The sequence below is a fragment of the Aythya marila genome, assembly GCF_965140915.1.
Source record: "Aythya marila genome assembly, chromosome: W".
In the NCBI taxonomy this organism is placed as follows: Eukaryota; Metazoa; Chordata; class Aves; order Anseriformes; family Anatidae; genus Aythya; species Aythya marila.
Window position 1 is genome coordinate 10,197,702 of NC_139081.1, and position 25,899 is coordinate 10,223,600.

Genomic DNA, 25,899 nt, shown 5'->3' on the forward strand with positions numbered 1-25,899 from the left:
CTCTTGTTCCCCAGCATTAAGGCATGGATGTTTCTGGGTGTTTGCTGTTGTTGTTATATTCAAAGTTGTTTGACCAATGAAAAGTTGTTTTGAAAAGAACTGCTGTGGAGATAAGGGTATAAGAGGGGAGCCTGCCCTCAAGATAAAAAAGGAAGGCAACACGATGTGATGAAGTTATGAAAGTTGAAGTTTATTGAAAGAAGCAGAAAGAAGGAATGAAAAGGAACAGGCTGGCAGAACAGAGACCAGGACGGGAACAGGCACATTGATCGCCTCATGAAGATAGGTTCGGCCAAACTCAGCAAACTGCTCAGAGAAGCTCGTATAGAAAGTTGCTGGAAATAGGCGCACCGGAACTGGGAAGAAGCTCAAGCTGAGAGAAGCGGACCCGCACACACAACTGCCTCTCGCTGGTAAGCAGTTGCTCATTATGGGGAATCATACGTCCTTAGAAACAAAGACTGTCCTGGTAACCTTACAGCTTATTCTCCTTATTAACAATCGGACAGTTTATGAGCCTGAAATATGGGACCAAACTGAGGTCAAGGTGTGGGACTCTGCAACTAAAAGCGACAAGGTTGCAGTGGGATTGCTTGGCACCTGGCGAGCATTCTGAGGCCTTAAAGAGCCATGTGGGACCAGTCAGAAACGTGTGGTTTGCCAGATAGTGAGGGAGCTGCGGGCTCCTTTACTGATCGAACTGCTACGCCATGGGCCCCTCTGCTGCTACAGCCATCGAAGGCTTTTGCTGTTACGACCCTGTTGACCTGAACGTGCCTTTTGACCCAGGCCTATTGGCCTTGAAAAGGAGATGGATATGCTTTTCTTCGATCTGGGAAGAACGGGATACATAAGGCCTGAAGACCGAGTTGCTTGACAACTTAAAGCGAGACATATTGTTCAAAAAGAATGGAAAATTGAGACTTGTTAGTAATCAAGAAAAGAAATGGAAAATGGAGACTGTTAGGTCATGGAACTTAAAGGATTGTTTGTTACCTTTTCTGATCGTGAATATGTATGGGTGTACTCGATTTTAGTAAGTTATGGAACTTAAAGGATTGTTTGTTACCTTTCCTGATTGTACGTATGTATAGGCATACTCGGGTTTATTATGTAAAGCAATGTTCTGTATATTTAGAATGTTTGATATTCGTGTGTGCTTGTTGGTGGAGCGTAGACTCCCCGCACACCCAGCGCTGTTTACTTGCCTTTTATACCTTTTAGAAATATTTGTTTTATAAATATTACAAAATTCAGATTGAGTTGAGACTTCATTTATAACAGTGTGAAACAAAAATATTTTCTATGGAATGTACTTGAAGCTATGAGGAAGTAAATAATTTTGAAGTCATAGAACATGCACCAATTTCTTTTTTAGATGGCCTGAAGTTGAAGACAACCCAGTACAAGATGGACATAGAACTACTGGAGCGAGTCCAGAGGAGGGCTACTGAGATGATTAGAGGACTGCAGCTCCTGTCGTACGAGGACAGGATGAAAGATCTGGTCCTGTTTAGCCTGGAAAAGTTAAGACTGAGGGGAGACCTCATTAATGTGTATCAATATCTGAGGGAAGGGTGTTGAGAGGATGGAGCTGGTCTCTTTTCAGTTGTGCCCAGCAAAAGGAGAAGAGGGAACGGGCACAAACTGAAGCACAGTAGAATATTCCGGCTGAATATGAGAAGGCACTTCTTTACTGTGAGGGTGACAGAGCACTGGAACTGGTTGCCCAGAGAGGCTGTGGAGTCTTCTATGGAGAAATTCAAAACCCGCCTGGATGCCATCCTGTGCAATGTACTCAAGGCAATCCTGATTGGCAGGGGAGGTGATGATCTTCAGAGGTCCCTTCCAACCTTGGCCATTCTGTGATTCTGTAAACTGGGGTATGAACCTAAGATAGACTTTGCAGATACAGAAGATTTGGTGCTTCTTATACCTGTCAAACTAAATTAAGAATGAGTTGATACCTATACATGGGCTTTTACAATCAGACAGAAATGGCAGCACTTTTTGAATGATATAGAAGGGAAGCTACCCAGACACTTTAAAAATTCCCACCTGTCTCTGAATACATAATCTTTATTGGACCAAAACCAGTACAATAAAAGATAATATTCTTCACTGGAAGCTGCAAGAAACTGTACTCTCAAGACAAGTCACAAGAATCCACTTATGAAGGCTAAGGTGATGTGAAAGGGAGACAGTATTTATAGTATCCAGCAGAAACCCCAGGAAAATTCTGAATGACAGATGTATCCACTTAAGGCACATGGCAGTCTCTGGAGTTAGGGAGGAACAGAGAGACATGGTATTTGCTTTTAAGTTCTACACCCTTGGAATAGGCTAGTCCCAACACCTCTGATAAGAGCAGCCTCAATTTGAAGGCAATCCCCCTTCCCCCTCCATGGGATGCTGAATGACATAAGTCAGTGATAAACAAGAGCCAATGACAAATCATCTGAAAGACTGTTCAATAAGAGATTAAACTCAGCAAATCATTATCAGTGACAGATGCTAGTCTACTATCAAGCTAGGCTTGAAAAAAAAAAACAAAAAACAAAACGTAAAGCAAACATAGAAGAGATGCATCTCTGATACCCTTATACCTCTAGTATCATTTAGAAAGACAGTGTTAAGACCTCATCTTTGTCAAAGATTTTTGACCTGCACTGGCTGGCAACCGACCAGTTTAACACTGGAAGAAATAATTATTCAATTGGTTTATGAATACAGACTGGAGTTTTTGTACTCATTGCCAGTTCAGAGAACAGGAGTTCCTGGAAAAGGCATGATTCTCCCAGATGGCATATGACAGGAACATCATCTTCAGAGGCCATTGCTCTCTAGAGGTATCACGAAGGTTAACTATCACTTTGAGATAAGTTTTTCTCTTTCCCAACATGAAAATGGAAATCAATATTTTAGATTAGTTTGTAAAATCATAAAATGCAAAAGTAAGTTCTAAGTTAAAGCTATTAAGTAAAGCTATACTGAACTCTATACTATATTTCTAGCAAAGGTTCTAACAGCATGACTAAATCTAGCAAGCTCTCAAACCTTAATTGGGATATCATGCCCCAGCACTATCATGATCTTAAATAATGTTGTAACCCATGTAAGTGCTATAAAGAATTGGCACTGAAAGAAAAATATATAAACACACTGAAGGGTGAAAATAATGAGACGTTAAAATATTATTTTCAACTTAAAACAAAATAACAAGTAACATACCTAACAACTCTTGTTCTCATTGTGGTATTAGTTGGCCACTTGTTTTGAACAGACTTCTGCAAACATCCATAAATATATCTCAGTGTCCTGTAAAAATAATAGCCAGTTACTCATTCCATTAAAAAAACTTCGCAATTAAAACAGCTGTTCAGAAGCTGTATCTAGTCCAACCTCCTGCTTAATGCAGAATTATTATCAATGATAGATTTATTATTCAGACTGTTGTGGTTTAACCCGGCAAGCAGCTAAGCACCGCACAGTCGTTCACAGCCCCCCCTACACCTCCCACTGGGATGGGGGAGAGAATCAGGAGAGAAAAAAAAGTAAACACTTGTGGGTTGAGACAGTTTAATAGGACAGAAAAGGAAGAGAAAGAATAATAATGATTATGATAATAATAACAATAATAACGTAGAAAGCAAGTGATACACAATGCAATTGCTTACCACCTGCTGACTGATACCCATCCCATCCCTAAGCAGTGGTCCCCCCCGCCCCAGCCAGCCACTCCATATTAATTGTTCAGCATGACATCATATGGATCATATGGAATATCCCTTTGGCCAGTTTGGGTCAGCTGTTCTGGTTCTGTCCCCTCCCAACTTCTTGTGCACCCCCAGCCTCCTTGCTGGCAGGGCAGTATGAGGAGTAGCAAAGTCCATGACACTGTGTAAGCACTGCTTTGCAACAACTAAAACATCAGTGTGTTATCAGCGTTATTATCATCCTAAATCCAAATCACAACACTATACCAGCTTTAGGACTAAAATTAACTCGATCCTAGCCAAAACCAGGACAAAGACATAAACTTTACATTAATTTAACATCTGTTACGACAGTCCATATACAAAAGGCAGAGTCCTTGACTAATACACAATTCTAATTGTGCAATTCAGATTCTGATTATTCATATGTGAATAAAAACGTTTTATAATAAATTTGTTGCTTTTTTTCCCCACTTTTTAACTGAATGAATAACAATTTGTTTCCATAAATACATTTTAAGTGTTTAAAGGTAGTTAAGCAATAGTTTTCCCCTTTAAAAAAATACAACTTTTAATGCTTAATCTTTTCTTCACCAACACAAAAGAAACTTCTGTGCTACTCTGCTATTCTGTGGTGGGTTGATCCTAGCCAGCAGCTAATCACTTCCTCACTCTCCCTGTGCAGGATGGGGGAGAGAATAAGAAGGGCAAAAGGGAGAAAAATTCATAGGTCAAGATAAAACCAGTTTAAAAGGTGAAGAAAAAGCCATGCATGCAAATAAAGAAAAATATGGAATTCATTCACTAGTTCTGCTCCACAGGCAGATGTCTACCTACATCCTGGAAAGCAGGGCCTCAGCAAACAAAAAGTTACTTGGGAAGACAAATGGGAAACTTCATGCCCCTCCTCTAGTACCGTGCTAACAGATACACATCATTCTTGATCAGCTGACTTAGTAAGGTCAAACTTGGCTTGGCTTTTGGCTGTTCTAACTTGATATTTACATTTCCAGATTTTAGTTTCTATATAAATTTATCCTGTGTTTCTGCTTTCTCCTATTGTTTTATGTTTGAATGTTACTCATTTAGGACATGAGTGCAAATAAGGTTAGTGAGGGAATGCACAACTTCTTGCATAAATAACTGTTTTAATTTAGATCTGCACCATTCTTGTTGCTTCAGAGTTTATCCTTAATTAGTCATTCCCAAAAGTTTTGATAGAAGACAGCCAGACACTCGATAACCTTTAAAGACTTATGTAAATTTTATATAAATCAATGTGAAAGGTGATGCTTTCTATTTAATGTTAAATAAATACAGATGTTACTTTGTAAACATCGGTCTGTATTTTATAAGAAAAATAAGGTTTATTCTGGTCTAATCATTCCACAAGAAATAGTCACATTACATTTCTGGCAAAGGTATTGTATGAAATTATATTGGTTTGCTAAAACGCGAGAGAACAATAATAAAAGATTGGTAGTGTTCAATAATATTTTTGGTTGCAGCTTCATAGTGTTTAATTGTTTCACAGTTGATTCCTGAGCTTTAAAAAAACAAACAGACAAAAAAAAAAAAAAAAACAAAACAAAAAAAAACAACTGCTGATTTCTCCCTTATTTACCAGCATCAAGAACAAGTGCTTAATAATACGGTGGATGGAAAAGAAATCTACAATACAATTCGTCGCAAAACAAAGGATGCTTTTTATAAAAATATTGTCAAAAAAGGTTATCTTCTAAAAAAAAGTGAGTTCTGTTGCTTCTATAAAATGTTTCTCTTAAAAAAAAAAAAAGCAGATTTGGATGCATGTTTTGTGTAGCACTGGTACCTAGTGGAGGCAAAATTGAAGTGAGCAAAAGGTTATAGAAAGTTATAGATATGAAAGGTTCTTTTTCCTTAAATTCACCAATATAAATACATAATACATAAAATGACACGTAATATAAAGTTCATTGGCAGTTCTTGCTGAAAAAAATCAGAGCAGCACAAAAACTAAGTGCCTTTCATCAAAGGTAATATTCAAACTCATTAAATGAAGTACACTTTTATAAAATTCATACTTAGTATGCAATTCATTTAAATTTAAGCTGATGGCATGAGTTAGAGAGCTAGATTAACGTAAATCAGTGCGTTCATTGGAGACCAGAGCTGGTTTAATTTTGTTATTCCAAGTTAGGTAATATGTGTAATTTAAAATGTGTATTCTGGGTAGTTCTGTACAGACGGAACTTAGTAGTAGTAGTTCTGTATAGACAGAACTATTAAAGTTCTGTCTAACACTGACACAGTCAACGTAATGTACAGTAATTGGATTAAAAGCTGCCTGACTCATCCCAATATATCCTTAAAGAATTGCCATTGAATAAGGTGTTGGAGTTCCAAGGAAGCTAGTCCCTTACCAAGTATCATGGTTTTATTTTTTTTTGTTTCCGCTAAAGCTGATTTTAATGATCAGCAATACAACAAACATTTAAAAATTAAACATAAATAAAAAATAATAATAATGTTTCTAGAAATGACGAAGACCGTAACTTAAACAATAAGTTCCAGATAATGGTCTGGATAGCGAGCAAAAATGAGAAAGAAGGCAAGCACTTAGATATAGTCAAATATAAAAGATGCATTCAGAGGAAATAAAAACTAGATCCTCTGAATAAAGCAAGGAAAGCACCTCTTCTCTTGAGAGTGTTAATTCTGAGATAAGGTGTAGAGGGCTGTGGTAGAGTTGAGGAATTAGCTGAGAATAAACTTTTAAAAATAAATAAATAAATTTTTAGCTAAAAGGGATACTGAGATACTTTACATGTGCAAGCAGGAGTACTGAATAGGTATGGAGAGAGACACGTACCTGCATATAGAACAAAAAATTAATAAAAATCACTCTTCCATCTAGTAGAGTATGACTAGATGTTAAAGTAGGTTTTCCAAAACTGTGAGTTCTAGTCCTTGTTTATGAAGGTATGTGGTAGATCTATGATGATCAAGTTGAAAATTAATGCTGAATGCTTTTCTAAAAGGTACTGTGTCTTATGTTTTTACGTTTTTCTCTGAAACGTGGAACTGGCCAAATTCTTGGATATAGGTGTGTTTGGGTTCAGGTTTGGTTCTGATTCAAGTATGTGTATATTATGTTCCTATTTCTATTCTGTAGTGATACGGTTTTAAGATATCGTGATGCAATTTGTTATGCTGAGCAGTTAGTAAGAGTTTAGGAATAATTTTCTCATGTCAGGAGAAATCCGTTTCTTAATTTAAAATAGCTTTATTAATTTGGATTGTTTACAGCATCACACATTATTTGCGAACTGCATAGTCAGTCTTCTCATCGATATGAATGGAGTTGTCTGGGCAGCTCGTGCACTTGCTTAATCCTGTTGAGATTAATGAAAATGTTTAGAGAACCATCTACAATTGTACCTGAACATGTGAAGAGGGACTGTTTTTAGCTAGATGTTGCAGAAAACATTGCATATGCATACTGATATTACTGCTTAAGCATGGTTAACTGTATGTTGTTTTTCTGTTTGTATTTTGACAAAAACCTTACTGCCCTCTTTTTTCTTCATTTACAAAATTTATATTTTCTTTAAAACAATATTGTAACTTCCTACTTGCTTTTTTACAGGTAAGGGGAAGAGATGGAAAAACTTGTACTTTATATTGGAGGGAAATGATGCCCATCTTATTTATTTTGAAAGTGAAAAACGAGCCACAAAACCTAAAGGTTTAATAGACCTTAGTGTGTGTTCCATCTATGGAGTACATGACAGTTTATTTGGCAGGTACGACACTGATTTTTTAATGCTTGTACATGCAGCAGGGCAGTTAACTGCTAGTTTGAGGCATGTACAGTACATGGACAATATGTCAGTAATGAACAAGGTGGGGTTTTTTTGTTTGTTTGTTTGTTTTCTGATTGTGAAATGTAAGCATTGTGACTGTTGGTTTATATTGTGTTTTATTCCATAGTTGGTGTAGATTGCAAGAGTGTATGTAGACAGATTTAACTGAAAATGGTAACTTGTTAAGCCATGGCAACTTGATTGCTAGCAACTGTTCATAAACAAATTCTAGTAAGAAATTTTAGAACTTAGTCTTAAGATTGTCTTGTGTGTAATAATGATTTGGGCTATTGCATTGTCATTTTTCAATATTGTGTATTAATTGTTCCCCATTTTGTATTACAGGCATTAAAAAGATTATGAAGCAACTCTATTGAGGGTTTTAATCCTATTGAACCAAAAATTGACAAGATCAAGGATTTTGTCAATTCCAAAAGATCTGCATTCTTTTGCTGATAGGTATTAGAAAGCTAAATTGGGGGTTGAAACTACTCTGTGTTCAATGCTCTATACAGTCAAACATCAGAAATGTATTAGTTCAGTGTGAACTTTGATTTGGCAGATATCAAGAAATGGAGGCATTTGTCAATGCTACAAAGATTAATAAGCCTTATGGGTTTTGTTCTTTTATTAAGGCCAAACTGTTTTCAAATAGTAGTTCAGCACTTCAGCGAAGAGCATTACATCTTTTACTTTGCAGGAGAAACTCCAGAACAAACACAGGTGAGAGATTTTGTTGATAAATATAATTTTAAAAGCAATTTTTTTTTTGTCTTGTAATGTTTAATATTTCCCTTCTGTAATAGAAATTTTGTTTAATATTTCCCTTCTGTAATAGAAAGCATGCCTACCACAGATGGTAGCTATGTCTACATTAACAAATATTACCATGCAAGTAGCAGATCTGTAAGGGAAATTGTTGATGCTGAGAATGTAGCTTTGGGGGTTTTACTTTGGACAAGTTTTAGTCTGGTCTCATGCACTGAACTCTCATTAGTTTCCCTAAAATATTTCTGGAGAATTATCTTTTGGAGTAGTTCAGTCCAAAAAAAATTTGTTTGCTCTCCAAGAATCTTCTATGTTATGAACCAAAGCATGGTAAGTGGGGAGTTTTCCTTCAAGAGTGCTTCTTGATGTGAACAAAAATGCTGATGCAAGTATGTCCAGCGATCAGAATTTGCTGAGCATTTTACAGTTATTTGTCCTGACCATAAATTGGTGGTTGTTTATATTCTTGGGCACTGATTTTGCATGAAAAGTAAGATTTATTTATTTTTTAATTACTATCATTTAGTTATTAGCTCTCTAGCAATTAATGTTTGCAGATTAAAAATTGTAGGAGTGGAGCCTAATTCTCTAAAAGTCACCCACCGACAGAAGAACGTATGTAAGATGCGATAATGTTCTTAATCATTAAGTTGTTTTGGTATTCCATGGCTCTGAAATACCCGTGTTAGAAGTTAACCTTTGCATTTGATTTTATTTAAGAATGTACAGTAGGCAGAATATTCTGTCCTGTTTTCTGACCGTTTGGTATAATCTGCTTTTGGGTTAGACTTGCTTAACATTTAAGCTGTTCACTGCATTTATAGGATTTCATTTATAAAATTATTCTTGGTAAGGCACATCAATTGTTTTACAGATGCTTCCAATTTCAGAAGTTTCAGTTGTCTGTACCTTGTAAAATTTCATGGAAGAATAGTTTTGTTGGTATATTAAGGAAAACTTGCCAGTTTTCATATAATGTGGTAAATATCAAAGCAGATGTCCAATGGATTGCATGATGTCTTTGATGTTTGTACAAAACATTTGTGAATGTAATGTGAAGTGTAGCCTCATATACTAGTGTCACTGTACATGCCATGGTGCATTACTCATGCTAGTGTAAACTTTGGAATTTAAGGGGAAAACTTTTCTTGTTAGGAGGGGGAATAAAGAGGAGTATATATCTAGGAAATATTTATATTAATTTAGAGTATTTAGGAGGTTCTGTGGGTCTTCAATTGCTTTTCCTTATTTGGATAAGGAAACAAGCTACAAAAAAAAATGCATAGTTGAGAGTTCTTCCTTTTGTGGAAGGTTTTGAAAGCTAAAACTTCACTCACAAAGTGATTTACCTGAGAATAGCTCCAATATAGAATGTACTTGTATATTTTAAATGTGGAAGGTAATGTAAAGGATAAGACTGAAAATGTCTTTTTAATTTTTTTTTCTTTAATGACATTATTAAATTGTACTTTGTGTAGGCAGCAGATCTTTGAACTACTACACCTTTATGAATGTTACTCAAAGCCTAAATTTTGTGCTTTAGAAAAACTTACAAAATTTGGGAGTGGGGGATGAAAACACGAGAATGAGGCTATAGCATATCTTCTACCTTACAAAATATCCACTCTGCTCTCTGCATTTGTGAGCAGAGAGAATGGGGGTGTAGGTTATAATTTTCACTGTTTCTCTGTTAATGCTGCTTTGTTTTTGTTTGAAGCATATGCAGTAAAATATGACTGTGATACAGAAATGGACGAGAGAATGATCAGAACAGTTTGACTTGTCAACTGTTATTTTCTCAGAAGCACCTAAGTCTTGCTTCATTTTACATACTGTTTTTAATTTAATGTAATATCACTATTTTTGAAAATTGGTAAAGGTCACACTGTATATCCATTAGTAATGCTTAATATTTCTAAAAGAGAATCAGTTTTGTAAATTCTTTCTTTAGTTTTGCTGAGTAAAGATGAATTTTGCTTTAATATTCAAATTTCATAATTTGAACTGCATACAAGTGGTTTTTTTTTTTCAATCTAAAGAAAACTTCAGATACTTCAATGTATTTTTATTTTTTAGACATGTCTGTTCTAGCGCAAGAAGGTGAGTCTGACTTCTTGTTACACTGTTCTGTGCCTTTCTGTCTTAGGACTGGATGAAGGCTCTGCAGATGTTTTGCAGTTTAAGAAAAAACAGTCCAGGGAAATCCAATAAACGTCTACGTCAGGTGAAGCTATATAAATAATGGGGGGGGGGGGGGGATTGTCTCCTTGTTGTAAAATGATGCTGATCTCAGAACTTTACTTTCAACAATAGCAAATCCTGCATGTACTTTCTTTCTTGGAGTTATGCAGTACCTTTGTTAAACCAACCGGAGTGAATTCCTGTTTGTTAACATAGAATGGCTTGGGTTGGAAGGGACCTTAAAGATCTAGTTCCAACCCCCTGCCACGGGCAGGGATGCCACCCACTAGATCAGATTGCCCAGGGACTCATCCAAGCTGGTCTTGAACACCTCCAAGGATGGGGCATCCACTACTTCTCTGGGCAACGTGGAGTGAAGAATTTCCTCCTAACCTCTAATCTAAATCTCCCCTCTTTTAGTTTAAAGCCATTCCCCTTTGTCCTGTCATTGTCTGCATGAGCAAAAAGTTATCCCCCTTTAGGTATTGAAAAGCTGCAATAAGGTCACCCCAGAGCCTTCTCTTCTTCAGGCTGAACAGCCTCAGCTCTCTCAGCCTTTCTTCATAGGAGAGGCACACCAGCCCAGTGGCGTGCTATCAACACAAATCTAAAACACAGCACCATATCAGCTGCTTTGAAGATAATTAACTCCATCCCAGCGAGAGCCAGCACAATCTCCACCACTTATTCCATACATTTGCATCATGCTCAAGTCCCACACTATCCACAATACATCCTCATTAATTACCACCCCCTTCCTGTCCTTTGACATATACACAGATATCATTCCCTTTGTCTATGGGAGGCCTCATTGAAATGTTTATAAAAGGGACGTTGAGTTCATTTAGTCTGTGACTTTGACTCCATCTGTTATGGTGGTCACTCAGGACAGGAGAGGCAACGTGTTGTGTCAAGTTATTGGGCACCAAAGCCAGCTCAAGTTGGCTTGCTGCTGCACTTGCCTGGCTTCTTCCAAGGCTCATCCTCCATTAGTTTGGGTGGTTCCTGTTACAGTACTTCCTATAACACACAACTCAAATCATGGATTACAGCAGTTTAAATGTATATCCACTACAATCTCCACCCCTTTTCCCTTTGGACTATGCTACAGAGTTTAACACTGCAATGAACTCCCTCCCTTGCCCCTGCTCCAGCATGGATCCTCTGTGGGCTACGGTCCCTTTTGGGGGTCTACCTGCTCTGGCATGGACTTATGCACAGGCCACAGTCCCTTCACAGGTGTGCCCGCTCTAGCGTGGATTTATCCAGTTACTTTGACTCCAGTTCATACCGGAGTTCTAACATGTATGGTACAGGTGCACTCGACTTTGTTCAGGCCTTGATAGTCCACAGTTAGCCTCCACTCTCCATCCGACCTTCACGCTGGACATATGGGACTACTAAAGGGTGAGCAAGTCTTCCTGAGCACTCCTGGGCTCCCCAGTCAATGAATCAGCTCATGGATGGGAACCAGGCAATCTCGGTGCATTATTGCCACTGATTCACTGTCATAGTAACAATTGGCACCTGCTGTTCTTTGACATGCAGCAACCTCACAACAGAAGAGTTTGGAAAAGGTAGACGGCTGTACAGCTGGGTAGAGCTCTTCTCTGTACCCAGGGCAACCACACCAAAAGCCTGCCAGTACCCTTCTGGGTCCCATCCTATAGGAAGGATGCACAGGGCCTCCAGGACAGTCACAGTGGAGTGCTTTTGTCACTCATTCCCAGTTAGGCTCACTTTGGCCTCCAATACAGTTAGCTGCTGGGATTCCCCTGTCACTCCAGAAATACCGATGGGTTCTGCCCCTTTATAGCTTGATGGCATTACGGTACACTGTGCACCAGTGTCCACTAGAGCCTTATACTCCTGTGGGTCTGATGCGTGAGGCCATTGAGTCCACACAGACTAATAAACCTGGTTGTCCCTTTCCTCCAGCTGGCTGGAGGCAGGGCGCCTCTAATCCTGGTCATTGCATTTGAATTCATTACTTGCTTCTTGTAAATGTGAATCGAATGTCCCTCCACTATAACCAGGAGTAAACTCAACCCATCTACTCTGTTTGGAGAACTGCCCAGTAGAAACTGGAACAGTAATTATCCTGGAAGAACACCCTTTTGTGATTGTTTTTCCTTGCAACTCACATACCCGTGCTTCTAGTATCAAGGTAGATTTATCATCCCACTTCCTCTCCTCATTTCCTCCCCGCGGTCACACATAAAACCACAGGGTGGCACGTGGTGTGCACCCACGATACCCTTTCCCTTGAACAAAAAAGGCTGATTCCTAATAGCTGAGATACTGGCCGGTATGAAAAGGGAGGAAGTCATTCTCTTTGAGTTGCTGGACTTCTTGGAACAGTTTCTCTACAGCTGAGATACAGGCCCATAGGAAGGAAGAAAGATTCTCTTCTAATTGCCAGAGTTGGCTGGCCACTACATCCACTGTTGGTGCCTCTGTGTCTCATTATCACCAGAGTACTTGCGGATGATGATGGTGCACTCTGTACAATCTTCTGCCTCATGGACCGTGTGCTCTGGACTTCATCTGGGTCTTTGGATACCTGATCATTGTCCAGGTTGCTATAGATTGCCTCCACCATAGCTAATTCGCTCAGGTACTTTATACTTCTCTTCATAGTTGTCCACTTGCCTGGGTGACGTACGACATCTTCCTTGAAGGGATACCTTTCCTTCACGCCTGACAGGAGTTGCCTACAGAGGCTGAGGGCTTGTGCCTCTTTTCCAATCACTTTGTCAATGGCCCTTTCCCTAGAGGGATCCCAGCTGCTTGGCTTCCCCGTGTTCCTGGCTACTGGCCCCCTTATCCCAGCACTGGAGCAGCCAGGTGATTCACCTGGACAACAGCTGAAATCTTTTCGCAAATCTCGCAGCGGTTTCTGACTCATAGAATGGCTTGGCTTGGAAGGGACCTTAAAGATCATCTAGCTCCAACCCCCCTGCCATGGGCAGGGTTACCAACCACTAGAGCAGGCTGCCCAGAGCCGCATCTAGCCTGGCCTTGAATGCCTCCAGGGATGGGGCATCCACAACCTCTCTGGGCAACCAGGCTCAAGTGTTTTTGTCATAGTTCTCCCAGGTAAAAAAAAAAAAAAAAAAAAAAAAGTAGCGATAAACAGCACAGCAAAGTGCAAGAGCCGAAATCAGCCATTAAGAGCTCCTGGAATTTGATGTACAGCAAGAGAGGGAGGAAGCCACAGAGCACATGAGGGAACAAATAAACAAACTAGTGTCCAGAACAGACAAAGCAACACTGTGACCAGCAACAAGTAACATCTTTCCAAGTAACAGCTAAACAGCTATAACTATAAATTCAGTCTAGCATGCACTGATCAAATCTATCATCTCCTCTAACCTCTTGAGCCTCATGTAGAGTGCCAAAAAGGACTGCAGTGAGTTGACCCCAGTCAACAGCCAACTGGGTTAGAATGCTCTAACTGCAAACACCAACTCCTTCTTCTTCCTTTTCCTCCAAGCTTTTATTGCTGAGCATGACATCATATGGTATGAAATACCCCATTTCAGTTTTGGTCAGCTGTCCTGATTGTGTGCCCTCCCAAACTCTTGTGCACCCCCAGCCTACTCATTTCTGACAGCAGAGTGGTAAAGAGGAGGAAAAAGAAGGAAACACGGACAGCACCATAAGGCTACTATGAAGAAAATTAACTCCATCCCAGCCAGACCCAGTAAGCATTGCAAAATTCAGCATTTTGATTAAAAGCTAAAGATAGGGAAAGAAAATTGATAGTGTTCTGCACTTTTTATTTGGCAGTAAACTACGAAGACAAGTTATTTTAGCTTGCATTTTTTTTTTTTAAAAAAAAAGGAACATAATAACGTGTGCATTTCCCTGATAGACATAAGTAAGCACAGCAGGGTGTCATTCTACCACCACCCATTTGTATTTTTAGTGCTATTAATAATTCCATCTTTTTCACAGAGTAGGAGGACTTGAAAGAATTGGTAACCAGCTTAAATATGTACAACTGTCTACTAACTAGTGCTATTTTCTACCTCTTCAAGGAAATAATATATTGATTTTTTTGTTTATTCTTTTACTGACCCCTTAGATCTAGTAGCTTCTACCTCAAAGAAAAGCACGTGTACTAGCCAAAAGCTTTTGTGCAAAATGCACGATTCATTCAAGTGTTTGGTTAGGTTTATTCCTGTCTATATTTGTGGTGGTTTTACCGTGCTGGGCAGCTAAACACCACAACCACTCTCTCACTCCCCCTCCTTAGATGAGGAGGGGAAGAAGTAAAGCAAAGAACAACTCAGGGGTTGAGATAAGGATAATTTAATTAAAGGGAAATAATAATAATAAAAAAAGATTATTATGAACTAAACAATTTAAAGGGAAAAAAAGGGAAAGGGGGAAAGGGAGGGAGAAAAGGAAAAAAAAGGGAGGAATACAAACAAATAAAATAAATTAAGGCTATGTGGAAGTGCAGAGGAAAGAAATTACTCTCTACTTCCCACAAATGAGTGATGCTTGACCACGTCCTTGAAGCAGGGCCTCAACGCACGCAGCCAGTGTTCGGGAGGAGGACCGACGTTTTCATGAGAGCCCACCCCTCCCCGCTTCTTCCTGTTTCCACCTTTTATTGCTGAGTGTGACATCGTATGGTATGGAATATCCCTTTGGTTGGTTTAGGTCAGCTGCCCTGGTGATGTTTCTCTCCTCACTTTTTGCCCACCCCCTAGGAGGGTTAGAGAGAGTCCTGATGCTGTGCCAGCACTGCTCAGCAGTAGACACAACACTGGTGTGATACCACTGCTGTTCTAGCTACAAGTGCAGAGCACAGCACTGTATGGGCTGCTGCAGGGAAAGTTAACTCCCCAGCCAGACCCAGTACAATATTCCTCTGCTCATGTAACAGTTCTAAAGTATCACAGAATCATAGAATGGCTTGGGTTGAAAAGGACCTTAAAGACCATCTAGTTTCAACCCCCCTGCCATGGGCAGGGTTGCCAACCACTAGAGCAGGCTGCCCAGAGCCGCATGCAGCCTGGCCTTGAATGCCTCCAGGGATGGGGCATCCACAACCTCTCTGGGCAACCTGTTCCAGTGCCTCACCACCCTCTGAGTGAAAAACTTCCTACTAATATATTACCTAAATCTCTCCTGTCTTAGTTTAAGGTGTCAGGATTGGGATAGAAACCCATGCCTCCATTGGAGACTGCGTAGTTAGTCTATGAACTGATTAGAATAAGATGAACCAATAAGAACACCACTTTCTGGTGCAATTTAACTCTCACAAATAAGAATTTTCAAGTACAAATTTGAACACAAAATTGCAAACTTACGGAGGTAGTATCTCTGCAGCCATGAATATTTTCTCCACCAATTCTGAAAGTATACTGAGTAGATGTGCCAAATTAGTGTTTATATCTTCATTTTTTTCTAATTTTGAGGGATTTAACTAAAATGAAAAGAGAAAAAGACAAAGTTTCTTCTCTTGAATATAGCTTCATATATAACTTGACAACATTACACAATGAATACTTTTTCAAACTAAATATTATACTGCTGTACAAATTTCAGACTTCTACAGGGCTTCCAGATCTGCTTGAAGGGCTAGCAAGGAAATTAATATGAAAAAGCAATGCTTTTAAGTTCTAGCACACTATGCTTCTAAAATCATAGACATGTAACACTATCCATAACTACCTTTTTTTTAAAAAAAAAAACCACACACCTACATCTATTTTCATATCTTTTAATCCAATCTTCTGAGGATCCCTCATCCTTTCCATAACTAAGTTGAATTGAAACAGAAGTTAGGAGTATAGTTTAAAAAAAAAAAAAAAAAGAGAGGATCTACAACAAGGTGTTAATATAAGGGAGTTTTAAAATAAAACTACAATCAGACATTGACTTCTAGACTATCTGGAGCTTACCAAAAGTTATTTACATTAGGGCATTCAGTAACTGTTAGAAAATAACCTACAACTGCTAAAGAATAAATACATAATTTAAATACATTTGAGTTAAACTTATTTAAAAGTGATATTATGAACATTGTTCAAGACAATATTTTAAAAAATTTCATAAGTATTTCAGTTCCTGTATTACTCATATAAATGAAATTATTTCTGAAGGATTAATAAATGCTTCCAAAACAAACAAACAAAACATAACTAGTAGATCATTTTAACAAATCAAAATGTAAAAACAAAACAAAAAAAATCAACACATAATTAAAGATATCACCTCACAGGACTGCTTGCTCTCCATTATCTTTAATATACAGTCTTTCAGTGCATGGTGAACAAAACGTGTTGCTGTGGCTTTCATATACTGCTCCATAAGTGTACTTGCTAAAGTGGTGGCACGAAACAAAGTAGTAGCTTCATCTGGAAAAACAAAGAAAAAAAAAAGATGAAACTGAAAAGTTGAGAAAAGGAGACAAAAAAAGCAGAGGAAAAATATGTTGTCCTCAGTTTGATATGCCTCTCTTAGTTAAGGGAGGAAACAGAAACAAAGACATGGGAGTCCTTCCCTCCCCAGTTCCAGTAAATGTCAGTGTAATTAGTACAGTACCTTCCATGCTTATTTCCTTGTCATTTAGTGTTCTTAACAATAGTGACTCAAGCTTTTCATGAAGAAAAATCTTCAATAAAATGCCAGCCAAGAGTGTTCTATCCTGTCCACAAACATGTGATAAGGCATAAACTACATGCAACTCTTTCTGAAGTATGAGCTGAAAAAAAAACCAAAATAATGTTCAGAAACTTCTCCTAACATGACAGCTTTGGAAAAATGGATATTATACATCTATAGTGACATAAAGATATCACTACAAATACTACTTAATGTATTAGTGTTACTGAAATCTCTCTCAAACAGAGAAAATTAATTTTGACATAAATTGGGGAAACAAACTTAATACCTCTTTAAACTCACTATACTCCTCTTCTGGCATGATCTTCTCCATAGAATATCGTACTCGAACACGCAAAGATCCTGGCTCAATACCCTTTAGTGGTATATGGGAACTGAGTTGAAACCACTCATCTGTTGCATGTCCTTTCTGTAATCGGCTTAATTGGCAACGCATAAACACTTCAGGAAAAAAGCATTAAGTAGGTTATTTTCAGCAAACAGTGATAGAAGTGAATTTTAAAAAGTTTATTTTCAGCATGTCATCTTCTTTCATTAAAAGAGTATTAATAAAAGTAATCAAAATTTGTGCCATCAAATATATTAACAGACTATCCCTTAGATGATTTAGCACTCCTGTAAACTGAAGATGAAATATAAAACATGTTGTAAATAATGTATACATATACATTCCTAAATGCAACAGATATTAATATAGTTTTCTTTGTAACACCCAAATAGTGGAAAAAGTAAATACAAAACACCCCCACAAAAAGCCAAACAACACAAAACTACCTAACAAACCTAGGCAGCATCAGAAATTTAAAACAGGTAGTGTGATTAGAATTCACCGCATTCTTTAAAGCCTTGGGCTCATACTTCTATCAGTTCTGATCTTGAATCACTTTGTTACTATTTTAACTTATTTATTACTAGCATTACTACATTTTTCCCAAATGTTGCCATATGTATTTCTTTAATACTTCAGAAATCCCAGGTTAAGGCTGTAACAGTGTAGGCAAGACATAAAAAATCATTCCCAGACAGCTTACTGCCCAAATCAACCCAAGAATGACAAAATCATTAATTCATTTTTTTTTTTTTGGTGGTGTTGGTACCTAAAGTTACCAAGCAATAACCTGTACAAGCCTATTCAACCATAACTGAAAGTCTGGTCTGACAGCTAAGTATTAAGCTGCAGCAGTCAGACCACTGACCATTCTAAAATAAGCACGTGCTCTCCTGAACTGAGTTATTTCACATGGAAAGGGTCCAGGTACACGGTTTGTGTTCCACATTTAGCTTGTCATTTAGCCATGTTAGACTGTCTGGAAGTTCCTTTTTCTGCGCCTCTTAATGTGATCTACTTTTACTGAAGTCCCTCACATAAAAATAAATCCGAAATTAAATAATAATGGAAAAACACATACCATACAACACCCCCCCCCAAAGAACAACCAAAAAACCCATACCACCTCATACCAACCACACCACACTTATTTTTCACTTTTCTACAAAGCCTTGCAGAAATGAACAATTCTAGTAGACTTTCTACTGTTACGATTCTATGATATATGTTGAGACATCGTTTGCATAATCAGAAAATGGAACAGAATAACATCACATTTATAATAGACTCTTCATATTTCATATTCTTCGGAGTTGATGTACTGATAAGGTAACACATTCAAGTCAGTCGAGTAGCGGGTAAACAAATTCATTATCTGCTACTTATCACAAGTGTGGATAGGACTGTCTTTAGACCAGATTAAAAAAAAAATGACTTTCCCAGAATATTACTTCAGAGCACAGCTCATGTCCACAACTGAGCAATGCGCTTCATTCCTGTTTTGCTTGCACATATAAGTCATGTATCTCATTGACAGGAACAGTGAAATGATACACAATTTAGAATAATCTGATGATTTAATTTTTCCCATGGTTATACAGTATACTTACTAGCGATAATACAAATCCTATGATCTTGCTTTGATCTTAAAAGATCAAAACAGAAATATTGATATATGGATTACAGAATAGTAGTTATAATTTATATTCAAATACTTTAAAGGAACACTTTCTCCTACTTAGCAAATTATGTTGAATCATTAGGTTACATTCATTAAGAGACTGCCATTAGTTGAAAATTTAAGGACATTTACACTTTGCACATTACAAATAGAAAATACAAATGTTCAGAAAAACATCAGTAGTTGATCCCTTCTCTTCAAGCACAGTTAAGAACTATATACAACAATCTTGATCCAAGAATCAGAATATTTTAAATGATTAATATTAGCACAAAAAAGAAAACAGAAAAGAAAAGCACTTGGAACAAATCTTGGAAGGGAGAGGTGTCTGCACTGCAAGCAACGAGAGAGAAAGTAAAGGGTTGAAGTTACACAATACCTTGAATAAAAGAAAGCCTAAAAAACCACGTTGTGTGGTTGAGAAAGCTTTTTTTTTTCTTTTTGAAATCTGGTAAGTCTTAACATCTTATTAAGAGTTTGTTGGAATAGAAGAATAGAAACAAAACAACTGAAGAAGCTGTATAGACAACAGGAGGAAAGTAAATTCTTGGGAACATCTATAAGAGGCAGAAGGAAACACCATCCTTTTTGATTCAAAGTGATGATACTGAGGTAACTTTAGTTATAAGGCCAAGAGTGGTACATGGAAGGTACACAAGATGACGCAGAAACAAGGTGGGGATATGACATAGGACCGAGACAACTTTTGTTCTATAGACTGCTGAGTTGGATTTTTTGTTTATTTTTAAGCAAGGAAAGTACTAGCTTTCCTCCCTCTTTCTCACTGGAAGCAACAAAGTCTGTAAAGGACAACAAATTCTACACAGTAAGGATTGAATCAGATTAAAGATATTAGGTTAGTGAAAATTCACATCTTATAGGGCAGATTAATTATGACAGCTTCTCTTTCTTCTTGTTTTTGCATATTTTTGTAAACATTGTCACAATATAATAAAATAGGTATTCTGGAATAGAGCTACAAAAGCCATCAGATATATAGAATTGGATTATTGTGCATTTTACTACTAAAAATATGTATGTTATTATGCAAAAATAAATGCAGTCAGTAACATATTCAAAACAAAATATACAGCTGTATGGATGGTAACCACAGAACATACTTAATTGCTTTGTAACCATATTTGAAAAGAGCAATGAAAATTGCACAAAGTATCCATTTTTGCAATATATATTCTTCTTTTACAGAAAAATACTTACATATATCTGGATCTTTACTTTTCTTTGTTTTGTTACTAAGACTTATCTCAAATCTATTAATATCAGATGAAAGATCACTAGGAGAAAAGACAGAAAGCCTTAATTAATACCATACTTCTCCAACTTTTAATCTTATTCTAAAAGTTATTTAAACCTGAGTTCTCATGATCAGCTAGACATTTATATTAACATAGATATTTAGGTGCATACATAAAATTCTACCCATGCATTTGTGACTGAAAGATGCCTGCTATATAGCCATGCATGCAGTATTTTTAAAAAAGCTTATGAAAAACAGTAGAGTGTAAAGAATCTTCGAAGTTGCATTGCATTTTAGTGAAATTCAGGAATTTGATAGGAAAGACTTACTCAAAGACAAATTCTTCTGACCATACAGGGTTCTGCCCTTCCCTGATATGTGTTTTTGCTACCTGGACACTGTTCAGGTAGATGTTACAATACGGATTAGTAAAATGTTTTACTGGGAGTGTATGAGCTTCTTCTACATGCAAAATAAGACTGCTGACCTAAAGAAAATACAAAAAAATATATTTCTAAATAAATAAAATAAACAAATAAACAAACAAACAAATACCCCCCCCCCCACACACACGTGAAGGTTTAATGTCAAGATACAAATATAAAATGCAAACTACAATTTCCTAATTGAAAGAACAAGAAACAGGAGTAATGGAACAAGATTTTAAGAGCAACTCAAATAACAACTGAAAATAAATCTCCAGCACCATAGCTTTAACTCATTTTTTCCTTTTAAAAGCCACAATATGAGACATCAAGTTTTACAAGTGTTAACTTCTCTATACATAGAAAATTCTACTGAAGTCAGAGACCTGTATCTCAAATAAGAGCCATGGACAGTTCCAAACCCAATGCCATATCTGGTGCTTTCCTAACAGATTACACAGAATTCCCTTATTCAACACACTGCACTGTTTTCTCCCTGTTCAAAGGGGGATACTAATCTGTACTATAGATTCTCAAAATAATAGCAACCCAATTTCCAGAAAATGAAAAGCAAACTCTGAAATCATTTACATTAAATGTTTTAAGCGGTCTTTTATTTTACAAATTTCTGAATTGCATACAGTTCATAGATTAATCTGACATCTACTAATATCAGCTCAAGTAAAATTAGACAAATACAGGAAATATCACACTTGAAAGGGTCAACATTCCATTTAAATTCAAATATTCAGTAACAGAATTTTCAAAGGACAGTTCAAACATTGAAAAGATCTTTATATAACAATTCAGAATAAAGTTTCCTTAAAGTCCCTTAGACATAAAAATTTTTACTTAGCAAACAGCACTGTTTAGCAGACACGGACCAAATGACGTCCATAGGTCCCTTCCAATTTAAACCACTCTGTGAAACACTGGAGACTTATTTTCCTTTATACTTTGGAAAACGTGCAAACTAATTCACGTAGCACCTGCTTCACTTTCTGAGGAATACCGCCCCACCCCCAATGGTGTAGGGCTTGAAACCTTGAAATCTCAAGAGGCATGGAATCTTGTTGAAGTGAAAGAATGCTTGAAGAAAGGATGCCTATATATCAGAGACACAAATTTTTAGCACTGTGCTGGGACCTGGCCTACTCCTACTGATCCTCTGGCACTTGCTTGAAGGGCTCAAGAGGGTCTCTGGATATGAAGACTTATAAATGCATACTGGCTAAGCCAGTGATCTAACCCTCAGCTGTAACAGTTGCTCCTATAGTCTAGAAGAAACAATGGAAGTGGAGGTTGTCTCAGTTAGCAGGGAAAGAAAAAGCTCCTTCTGAGAGGGAGCAGGATGAAGAATCAAAAGAGGCAGCCTGCACTGCAGCAGAGCAATTGCAAGAACAGGAAGGGGATGAGACAGAAATCATAAACGAGTCCTTTGCTTCAGTCTTCACTGCCAGTCAGGCTTCCCACATCTCTTGAATCCCTGAACCTCTAGGTGAGGGTTGGGGGAGCAAAGTCCCTCCCAATGAAAGCAAAGAGCAGGTTCAAGACCACCTGATGAATCTGAACAGATACAAATCTGTGGGGCCCGATGGCATGCATCCCAGTGTCCTGAGGGAACTGGCTGATGTAGTTGACAAGCCTCTCTCCATCATATTTGAAAAGTCCTGGCAGTCAGGCAAAGTCCCTGGTGACTGGAATAAGGGAAACATCACTCCCATTTTGAAAAAAGGTAGAAAGGAAGACCCAGGGAACTACAGACTGGTGAGCTTCACCTCTGTGCCTGGGAAGATCATGGAACAGATCCTCCTGGAAGCAATGTCAAAGCACATGCAGGACAAGGTGATCCGAGACAGCCAGCATAGCTTCACCAAGGGCAAATCGTGCCTGACCAATCTGGTGGTCTTCTATGATGGAGTGAGATACAAAAGAAGGAAGGGTTGCCATCCAAAGGGACCTGGACAAGCATGAGAAGTGGGCCCATGTGAACCTAATGAGGTTCAACAAGGCCAAGTGCAAGGTGCTGTACCTGGGTCGGAGGAAACCCGGACATGAATACAGACTGGGAGAAGAACACATTGAGAGCAGCCCTGCAGAGAAGGACTTGGGGGTTGTGGTGGACAAAAAGCTTGACATGAGCCAGCAGTGCACGCTTGCAGCCCAGAAGGCCGACTACATCCTGGGCTGCATCAACAGAGGCATGGCCAGCAGGTTGAGGGAGGTGATTGTCCCCCTCTACTCTGCCCTTGTGAGGTCCCACTTGGAATACTGTGTCCAGGTCTGGGGCTCCCAGCACTAGGATGTGGACCTGTTAGAGAGGGTCCAGAGGAGGGCCACAAAGATGATCAGAGGGCTGGAGCACGTCTGCTATGAAGAAAGGCTGACAGAACTGGGGCTGTTCAGCCTGAAGAAGAGAAGGCTCTGGGGAGACCACATTGCAGCCTTTCAGTACTTGAAGGGGGCTCATACAAAGGATGGAACAGCTTTTTACCTGGGCAGATAACGATAGGACAAGGGGGAAGGGCTTTAAAGTAAAAGAGTGGGAGACTTAGATTAGAGGTTAGGAGGAAATTCTTCACTCAGAGGGTGGTGAGGCACTGGAACAAGTTGCCCAGAGAGGTTGTGGATGCCCCATCCCTGGAGGCATTCAAGGCCAGGCTAGATGCGGCTCTGGGCAGCCTGCTCTAGTGGTTGGTAACCCTGCCCATGGCAGGGGGGTTGGAGCTAGATGATCTTTAAGGTCCCTTCCAAGCCAAGCCATTCTATGAGTCAGAAACCGCTGCGAGATTTGCGAAAAGATTTCAGCTGTTGTCCAGGTGAATCACCTGGCTGCTCCAGTGCTGGGATAAGGGGGCCAGTAGCCAGGAACACGGGGAAGCCAAGCAGCTGGGATCCCTCTAGGGAAAGGGCCATTGACAAAGTGATTGGAAAAGAGGCACAAGCCCTCAGCCTCTGTAGGCAACTCCTGTCAGGCGTGAAGGAAAGGTATCCCTTCAAGGAAGATGTCGTACGTCACCCAGGCAAGTGGACAACTATGAAGAGAAGTATAAAGTACCTGAGCGAATTAGCTATGGTGGAGGCAATCTATAGCAACCTGGACAATGATCAGGTATCCAAAGACCCAGATGAAGTCCAGAGCACACGGTCCATGAGGCAGAAGATTGTACAGAGTGCACCATCATCATCCGCAAGTACTCTGGTGATAATGAGACACAGAGGCACCAACAGTGGATGTAGTGGCCAGCCAACTCTGGCAATTAGAAGAGAATCTTTCTTCCTTCCTATGGGCCTGTATCTCAGCTGTAGAGAAACTGTTCCAAGAAGTCCAGCAACTCAAAGAGAATGACTTCCTCCCTTTTCATACCGGCCAGTATCTCAGCTATTAGGAATCAGCCTTTTTTGTTCAAGGGAAAGGGTATCGTGGGTGCACACCACGTGCCACCCTGTGGTTTTATGTGTGACCACGGGGAGGAAATGAGGAGAGGAAGTGGGATGATAAATCTACCTTGATACTAGAAGCACGGGTATGTGAGTTGCAAGGAAAAACAATCACAAAAGGGTGTTCTTCCAGGATAATTACTGTTCCAGTTTCTACTGGGCAGTTCTCCAAACAGAGTAGATGGGTTGAGTTTACTCCTGGTTATAGTGGAGGGACATTCGATTCACATTTACAAGAAGCAAGTAATGAATTCAAATGCAATGACCAGGATTAGAGGCGCCCTGCCTCCAGCCAGCTGGAGGAAAGGGACAACCAGGTTTATTAGTCTGTGTGGACTCAATGGCCTCACGCATCAGACCCACAGGAGTATAAGGCTCTAGTGGACACTGGTGCACAGTGTACCGTAATGCCATCAAGCTATAAAGGGGCAGAACCCATCGGTATTTCTGGAGTGACAGGGGAATCCCAGCAGCTAACTGTATTGGAGGCCAAAGTGAGCCTAACTGGGAATGAGTGACAAAAGCACTCCACTGTGACTGTCCTGGAGGCCCTGTGCATCCTTCCTATAGGATGGGACCCAGAAGGGTACTGGCAGGCTTTTGGTGTGGTTGCCCTGGGTACAGAGAAGAGCTCTATCCAGCTGTACAGCCGTCTACCTTTTCCAAACTCTTCTGTTGTGAGGTTGCTGCATGTCAAAGAACAGCAGGTGCCAATTGTTACTATGACAGTGAATCAGTGGCAATAATGCACCGAGATTGCCTGGTTCCCATCCATGAGCTGATTCATTGACTGGGGAGCCCAGGAGTGCTCAGGAAGACTTGCTCACCCTTTAGTAGTCCCATATGTCCAGCGTGAAGGTCGGATGGAGAGTGGAGGCTAACTGTGGACTATCAAGGCCTGAACAAAGTCGAGTGCACCTGTACCATACATGTTAGAACTCCGGTATGAACTGGAGTCAAAGTAACTGGATAAATCCACGCTAGAGCGGGCACACCTGTGAAGGGACTGTGGCCTGTGCATAAGTCCATGCCAGAGCAGGTAGACCCCCAAAAGGGACCGTAGCCCACAGAGGATCCATGCTGGAGCAGGGGCAAGGGAGGGAGTTCATTGCAGTGTTAAACTCTGTAGCATAGTCCAAAGGGAAAAGGGGTGGAGATTGTAGTGGATATACATTTAAACTGCTGTAATCCATGATTTGAGTTGTGTGTTATAGGAAGTACTGTAACAGGAACCACCCAAACTAATGGAGGATGAGCCTTGGAAGAAGCCAGGCAAGTGCAGCAGCAAGCCAACTTGAGCTGGCTTTGGTGCCCAATAACTTGACACAACACGTTGCCTCTCCTGTCCTGAGTGACCACCATAACAGATGGAGTCAAAGTCACAGACTAAATGAACTCAACGTCCCTTTTATAAACATTTCAATGAGGCCTCCCATAGACAAAGGGAATGATATCTGTGTATATGTCAAAGGACAGGAAGGGGGTGGTAATTAATGAGGATGTATTGTGGATAGTGTGGGACTTGAGCATGATGCAAATGTATGGAATAAGTGGTGGAGATTGTGCTGGCTCTCGCTGGGATGGAGTTAATTATCTTCAAAGCAGCTGATA

At 39.2% G+C, this 25,899-nt stretch overlaps 1 protein-coding gene across 1 annotated transcript in view; it reads right to left on the reverse strand.

Annotated features, from left to right (window-relative positions):
* Positions 1-25,899, reverse strand: part of LOC309889533 (ras GTPase-activating protein 1-like) — a gene marked incomplete at its 5' end in the record, with an annotated part of 113,039 nt that overhangs the window by 11,688 nt on the left and 75,452 nt on the right. The window contains 7 exons of the mRNA XM_082782382.1: positions 3,232-3,318; positions 15,838-15,953; positions 16,745-16,887; positions 17,075-17,234; positions 17,424-17,596; positions 20,383-20,459; positions 20,752-20,909. Coding sequence (XP_082638508.1) covers positions 3,232-3,318; positions 15,838-15,953; positions 16,745-16,887; positions 17,075-17,234; positions 17,424-17,596; positions 20,383-20,459; positions 20,752-20,909 — 914 coding nt within the window. The remainder of the gene's footprint in view (positions 1-3,231; positions 3,319-15,837; positions 15,954-16,744; positions 16,888-17,074; positions 17,235-17,423; positions 17,597-20,382; positions 20,460-20,751; positions 20,910-25,899) is intronic.